The sequence below is a fragment of the Nicotiana tabacum genome, chromosome 24 (genome assembly GCF_000715075.1).
Source record: "Nicotiana tabacum cultivar K326 chromosome 24, ASM71507v2, whole genome shotgun sequence".
Taxonomy (NCBI): domain Eukaryota; kingdom Viridiplantae; phylum Streptophyta; class Magnoliopsida; order Solanales; family Solanaceae; genus Nicotiana; species Nicotiana tabacum.
This window is the reverse complement of record NC_134103.1, coordinates 24497439-24505156: the sequence shown is the minus strand read 5'-3', so window position 1 is coordinate 24505156 and position 7718 is coordinate 24497439. Positions and strand designations below refer to the sequence as shown.

Here is a 7718-nt window from a genome sequence, read left to right as displayed (position 1 = left end):
AAGAAGAATGAGGCGTATAAGTAAAGGAATATGCGGCTAAAATCGTGGCCATGATTACCTCGAGAAGTGAAAATATTGATAAATCGTAGAGTAACACGTGTTCGGGGTATTAAATACGAGGAGGCGTATGTCTTATCAAGCGTCAGAAACTTTTCAGAAGAGTTCAGAAAATTTTCCGCCAGAAAAGGAATCTTCACCAACTTTCTGGTGAGACAAAGATGTGCCACCGGAAAGCAACGAGACTATCTGTATAGGGAAAAATCGGTTTGTATTAAATGTTCGAATGATAGCATGACACGTGAAACTGGAGGTAGACGGAAGATAAAGAAAGTGGAAACTAAGGCCGAGGACAACGGCTTTGGTTGGCACCAGTTAGATCCCGAAGGGAACAAACGAATATTTGTCACCAAATGTCATTGAATGAAGAATATTCCTCAATATTAAATACGCGGCCGTTACAGAGAATTTTGACATTCATGACCTGCCGTTACATATTCATCAATGGCCCCTATTATTGTCATTTAAGAGAGGCTTGATACTAAGACCTTGTTCCCAAGGTATAACTATAAATGGTGACTTGAGCAACCATTATAAGACAAGAAAATTTTAACACGCTTATGCTATACATTGTTCCCAAACTAAATATTATTTTATTTTATGTCTAACGTTATTTTTATTGATGCCTTCGGGAGCCTTGCTCTTGGAACCAAGCTATCTACTATTTATCTCGATTTCAACGCTAAGTTTTGCATTTTATTTAACTAGTTTTTGGACACGTGCAAAGCACGTGTATCCCATATCATAAGTTAAAGCTAGATCTCTGATTATTTTATAGCTCAAATTTCAAAATGAATATCGTCTAAAATAAAGATGAGCTAGTAAATTAAGTTAGTAGTATGTAATTACAGTATTTATATTTTATGGGAACCAAACATGTTATCTTGGTAGATATTACCATTTACCCGAATTGACCCGACAATTATTTAATTTAGATGGGCTAAAAGGTACATGTCCATTCACTAAAATTACAACACCTCTGAATTCAATAATCCAAATGGATTGACAACCGAAGATACGTTATCTGGTTATATAATTATGATACAATACGCATACAAACACAAACAACGAAACAAAACTTATATATTTCAAACCCCGTAAGCAGCAAGAGAATAGATCAACAAACAGAACAAAGAAGATATATGAAGAGTTTTCTTAGGGCAGAAAAATACATACCCTTGGCCTTGGTAACAATGCGGGACCTCCCAACTTGGAAGAAAGTACAGGCAGGGACGGATCTAGCGTATTGGGTACGGGTTCAATTGAACCCATAACTTTCAACAAAAATCGAGCATATACTGTACAAATTCAACGAAATTTGGTTATATATTAAACTATGAACTCATAAACTAAAAGAGGCTATGGGTTCAGTGGTGGAAAACATCATCCATTCCTTGCTTGGAGATCCGAGTTCTATTCCCCACTTTCACTCTTATTTTATATTAGAGTTGTAAGAATCTTTTTCGTCCTTTTTTTAGTTTGTAACACATCAGCACATGGGATCCTTTTGGTTCATTTTCATTAAAGAGTGCTTTTTTCATGTTCTCTAAAAGTTATGGACCTATTTAATCATTAAATACTTTTTACTGTACTTCATTGACATAATAGACTTTTATACTCTTTTCAAAAATATAAAAAATTAAAGGGAGTCTTATTCTTCTGTGGCATTAAGAAATTGAAGCTTCTTCAACCCCAAACTTCTAAAGTTAGGGTTTCAAAAATCAAAGGCCTACAATCAATCTTCTTCTTGATTTTGCTGGTACGAATCTATGGCTTTATGGTTATGATTTTCTATTATGATGTACTTTATATATTATAAGTTATAATAATGGTACAGTTGCTCATTATCTACTTCTTATGGATGATTTATTTATTTATTTATTTTGAAGATTTTTGCTAGCAATTAGCAAAAAAAATCATTTTCTTTTCTCAATGATAAAAGTATAGAGAAGAAAGTTAATACCTTTAAGTCTTCAATACTTAATATTCCGAAAAAAACTTGTAACCCTATAAGATTTTAAACACTTTTTTAGGGATAATTTATTAAACTAATATTGATAATAAAGTTGGTTCATATGTAACTAGTTTAGTTGGGCATTTCAATTTATAGAAGATGATTATTGAAAATTTAATAAAGTAGATGACTGACTATCTTATTCTGAAAATTTCTAATAAAATAGATGACTGACTATCTTATTCAAAATCAATTTTGCAGGGAACACTTTACTTCTTATATATATATGACGATAACGAGATTTTTCAAGGCTATTCCAACTCCTCCAAGTTCTGGTACTAGCTCTCCTTTGCCAAGTACTTCTCCATGTCTAATTATTCATGATAATATTAAGCCTTCAACAGAATTAAACAAAGATGAAATATTGAATTTGGATCTTAAACCTGATTTTGTTGAAAGAAAGAAAATATCAGAATATTCTCCTAATCTACGTGATCGGGTGAGGAGATATTATATTAAATAAGGACCATGTCAACCTTGTAATCATAAGTTTCCAAAAAGAAATTTTGGTGGCCTAATACGTCAATTTAATCCGGAGTGGTTTAACACTTCATATTCGGGTTGGTTAGAATATAGTATTAAAGTTGATGCAACATTTTGCTTATGTTGCTACTTATTTAAAAATGGGCATGGACGACATGAAAAGGTCGGGGATTTTTTCACAAAGAGTGGATTTAAAGCTTGGAATAAAGCTACAGAAAGGTTTAATGCACATATTGGTGAAGTGAATAGTCTTCGTAATCGATGTTTCAAAATGATGAGAGATTTAATGAATCAGGAACAATCAATTTTAACCTCTTTTGACAAGCAGCCTGAGAAAGCTAAAAGTGAGTATCGACTTCGGTTGACTGCTTCGATTGATGTGGCAAGATTTCTCTTAAAACAAGGAATGCCTTTTCGAGGCCACAATGAAGGTGGAACATCTACAAAAAGAGGAAACTTTCTAGGACTCTTGCAATGGTATGAAAATAGAGATGATGAAGTGAAAAAAGTTATGTAAGAAAAAGCTCCACGGAATAATATGATGATTTCTCCAAATATCCAAAAAGAGATTGTGAATGCTTGTGGAAAAGAAACAATAAAAGCAATTATTGAAGAGATGAATGGAGATTATTTTGAAATATTGGTTGATGAATCTAAGGATATCTCTCATAAGGAACAAATGGCTCTTGTTCTACGATACGTCAATAAAGAGGGAAAACTTATTGAGTGATTCCTTAGTATTGTTCATGTTAAAGACACAACTGCATTGTCATTGCAAAAGAAAATCTATTCTCTTCTTTTAAAGCATTCATTAAGTCGATCACAAATACGGGGACAAGGTTATGATGGAGCTAGTAATATGCAAGGAGAAATCAATGGGCTTAAGACGTTAATCTTGAAAGATACTCCTTCAGCTTATTACGTACATTGCTTTGCTCATCAATTGTAGTTGACTCTTGTAGCTGTTGCAAAGAAACATTATGATGTGGATCAATTTTTTAATATTGTTGCTAATGTATTGAATACTATTGGAAGTTCTTTTAAGCGCAGGGAAATCAAGAACTTGGACTTCAAAGGCCAGGAGATACCCGTTGGGGATCTCATTTTAAGACAGTGCATAATTTTATTGCATTATTCTCGTCAATTATTCATGTTTTTGAAGTTCTTGCAAGTGAAAGTGCAAATTATCTTGAGAGATCAATGGCAAAAAGTCTAGTGAATGACATAAGATCTTTTGAGTTTGTGCATTTATTGCATTTGATGTTAAAAATATTAGCAATTACAAATGACTTGAATATCGCTTTGCAAAGAAAAAATCAGAATATTGTAAATGCTATGAAGCTCGTTGGTTTGGCCAAGAGCCAATTGGAATCAATGAGAGAGTCTAAATGAGAATCTTTGATAGCCGACGCCTCTTCATTTTCTGCGAAATATGGTATTGTGATCCCTGAAATGGATAAGAACTATCATCTTGGAAAGTCAAAGCGTAGGAGTTCAAGTGTGATATACTCTCATCATTTGCGTGTAGATATTTTTAATGTTGTCATTGATTTACAACTTTCAGAACTTAATAGTCGTTTTGATACAGTGAATAGTGATCTACTTCTTGGTATGGCTAGTTTGAGTCCGGATAATTCTTTTGTAAATTATGATAAAGAAAGAATTATGAAGCTTGCTAAACTTTATCCTCATGAGTATAGTATTTCTAGGCTTGAAGATCTTAGCTACGAGCTTGACAGCTATATTCTTTATGTAAGAGAAGACCGTAATTTCTCTAACTTGAAAAGGCTTGGAGACTTTTCAGAAATACTAGTCGAAACAGAGCTGCACAAGACTTGGGGACTTGTTTATTTGCTTGTGAAGTTGAGTTTGATATTGCATGTCGTTACTGCAACGGTAGAAAGAGCTTTTTCTTCAATGAAATATATCAAAAATGACTTGCGGAGCAGAATTGGTGATGAGTTTATAAATGACTGTTTAATTTGTTATATAGAAAATACATTTTGGGTCATCACATGATGTGATCATTGATCATTTTCAAAACATGACAAGTCGTCGGGCACAATTGTAATGGTGATATTTACTGAATATATGTTATGTTTAGTGGTTCGGTACTTTTTAAATATATTGAATATTAACACGCGTAGTTATTATTGTATAGTGTTTTGAGGTTTGTCCTAGAATTTTAAATCTTGAACCCATAAAGTTAAATTCCTGGATCTGCCTCTGAGTATAGGGCAAAGATAACCATTCACTTTCCGTTTCTTCTATATTAGAACCTTTGAGGTTAAAGTTAGAACCATCTTTTTTTGGATAACTTGTTCGTGGAGTCTGAGCTGCCATCTTTCCCCTGGACTCTCGGCTTGATGGATAATAATAAGCAGCAGAAGCAATCCCAGTATCAAAATCACATGTAATCTAGACAACTAGCATAAACAGGATTTCACGGGGTACCTCTTGAATCGTGAACAAAGCTCCTCTATCATGTGAGCCTCCAATTCCACAGTAATGCAATGAATTCTCTATCATCAGCATGATAAAGATTCGCGAATGTTCCACGGTCTTCTACCGTGTTGCCCAAATAATATCCGGAAATAGTAATTTCGTGTGGACAAAATTTTCTAGGAAAAAGGCTGAAAATTTCAGCCACCTTGTTCTTCCTCCTATAGGTGGAAAACCTTATGTATTTATAGCACAAGTTTTAAGGGTTAAAACCCTTTTTCAAAACCTGTTGGGTTTTCTTTTCCACAAAAAAAAAAAGGATTTCTTTATTTTCTATTATTTAGGCACAACAGAGACCACATAATTTGATTAACAAGGCTTCCAATTATGGAATTAATTTCTAATTTTCGAAATTAATATCCACCATAATTAATTACGAATTATTCCACTAAAAATTCGTAATTGCACTCCTTATTTAATTTCGAAATTCATTCATTAAATCTTATTTAACTCCCCATGTTAAGATTCAGATACTAATCAATTAAATTAAATTATTGACGATTTAATTTATTGATTATTTCTTTTAGACTTTCGTTTAACTTATTTCATATGTCGGATACAAAATCCACCGGCCGGGTTTACACATGAAAATTTATAAGCTTTCATAAAGGTGTATCATCAATCTCTAAACCGAGACATGAATTCCATCAACTAACTGTTACTTTGCCAATGTACATTATTATTATCCAATTTACCTGGCATATTGACCCACGAAAGAATCTCGCCTTTTAATAAATCAAAACAATCATAATATACACCGCTAATAATAATTATATCAAGATTAAGAGTATAAGTACATTTAATGGCTAGAGAGTTTATTTTATTAAGTCAGTATAAAATACTTATCTCTACTTGGTCCGTTCAATACATACAAAATATACTAGCACAAGAAGTTGAAATTAAACCATTCCCATAATCAAGATAAATTATATTTAATCTTGCGCTACAATCATCCATGATGGTTTGTCCAATTCCATCATTAGATTGTGAACTCAAACTTTATACTTATAAGAACCGATAATTTAATCTATCGTGTATAAGCTAAACTCTATACACTAAATCATCTACTATATAAGCAAAGGACACAGACTAATATATGATCTATTTAAAATATTATTAAAACTGAATAAATAATTATTTCATAATAAATACTATATCTAAACCAAACCCATGGTTAATAGTATATATCCCAATAATCTCCCACTTAGACTTTTAACTATGATAATTGTTAGAATGTACTATATCCAAATGTATGGTTAATAGTATATGCTCCAACAATCACCCACTTAGACTCATAACCATGCATCTACAACTTTCTTTGGCATTCTTTTACATGACTATTAAAAGTATTCACCAAATAAGGTTTTGTTAAAGAATCTTGCCAAGTTATTTATGATGCAATCTTTGTCCGGTAGTTCTTTGTCGTCACTATCTAGTTTGGTATTAAACTCTTCAGGGATCATGTTACCGAAATATCACGACCCGAAATTCCCTCCGTAGGAGGTCGTGATGGCACCTAGTCTCTAAGACTAGGTAAGCCTATCAATGCGGAATAATCATAAATATCTGAAAATAAATAAAATACAATTCAAATGATTACAACTCCCAAAATCCGGTAGAAATAAATCACATGCTTGTAAAAAAATTTATTCTCAATGTTTCTATGTATCAAGATCTAAAGACAAATAAGGAAGCAACAATAAATGATAGAAGGGGACTCCAGAGTCTGCGGACGCTGGCAGATATACCTCGAAGTCTCTATGCACAGGTAACTCACTGACGTCTAGACTGGTAAGTTGTACCTGGATCTGCACAAAAAGATATGCAGAAGCGTAGTATAAGTACACTACAGCGGTACCCAGTAAGTATCAAGCCTAACCTCAGTAGAGTAGTGACGAGGTCAGGCCATGCCCTACTGGAGAATAGATAATGACATGAAAAAATGTTTAAACAATTTAATAAGAAAAAATGACTATGGAAATGAATCAACAACTTGAAAATTTGCAACAGCTTTTGCAGCAATTGTTTAAGTCCCATTTTTGATCCGTTAACCATCCGAAACTCACCCGAGGCCCTCGGGACCTCAACCAAATATACCAACAAGTCCTAAAATATCATACGAACTTATTTGAAATCTCAAATCACATAAAACGACGCTAAAACCACGAATTATGCTCCAATTCAAGCTTAATGAAACTTAAAATTTTTAACTTCTACATTCGATGTCGAAACCTATCAAATCAAGTCCGATTGACCTCAAATTTTGCACACAAGTCATAAATGACATAACGGAGCTGTGAAAATTTTCAGAACTAGATTCCGACCCAAATATCAAAATTCAACTCCCCAGTCAAACTTTCAAACTTTAAATTTCTTTTTAGCCGTTTCAAGCCTAATTTCACTACGGACTTCTAAATAAAATTCCGATCACGGTCCTAAGTCCAAAATTACCATACGGAGCTGTTGGAATCATCAAAACTCTATTCCGGGGTCGTTTGCACAAAATTCGACATCCGTTCACTATTTGAACTTAAACTTTTAATTTTCTATCAAAATTCCATATCTCGAGCTAGGGACCTCAGAATTTGATTTCGGGCATACGCCCAAGTTTCAAATCACGATACGGACCTATCGGAACTGTCAAAACATTGATCCGAGTCCG

General features: G+C 33.4%; 2 protein-coding genes across 2 annotated transcripts; both read left to right on the top strand.

Annotated features, from left to right (window-relative positions):
- The first annotated feature begins 3092 nt into the window (after positions 1-3092).
- On the top strand, positions 3093-3946 carry LOC142178066 (uncharacterized). The gene is made up of 3 exons (XM_075247391.1): positions 3093-3254; positions 3360-3476; positions 3605-3946. The coding sequence occupies exons 1-3, from the start codon at positions 3093-3095 to the stop codon at positions 3944-3946; spliced, it is 621 nt and encodes a 206-aa protein (XP_075103492.1).
- Positions 3947-4006: 60 nt separating this feature from the next.
- On the top strand, positions 4007-4573 carry LOC142178065 (uncharacterized). The gene has a single exon (XM_075247390.1). It carries the CDS (start codon positions 4007-4009, stop codon positions 4571-4573), a length of 567 nt encoding a protein of 188 aa, XP_075103491.1.
- Positions 4574-7718: the final 3145 nt, after the last annotated feature.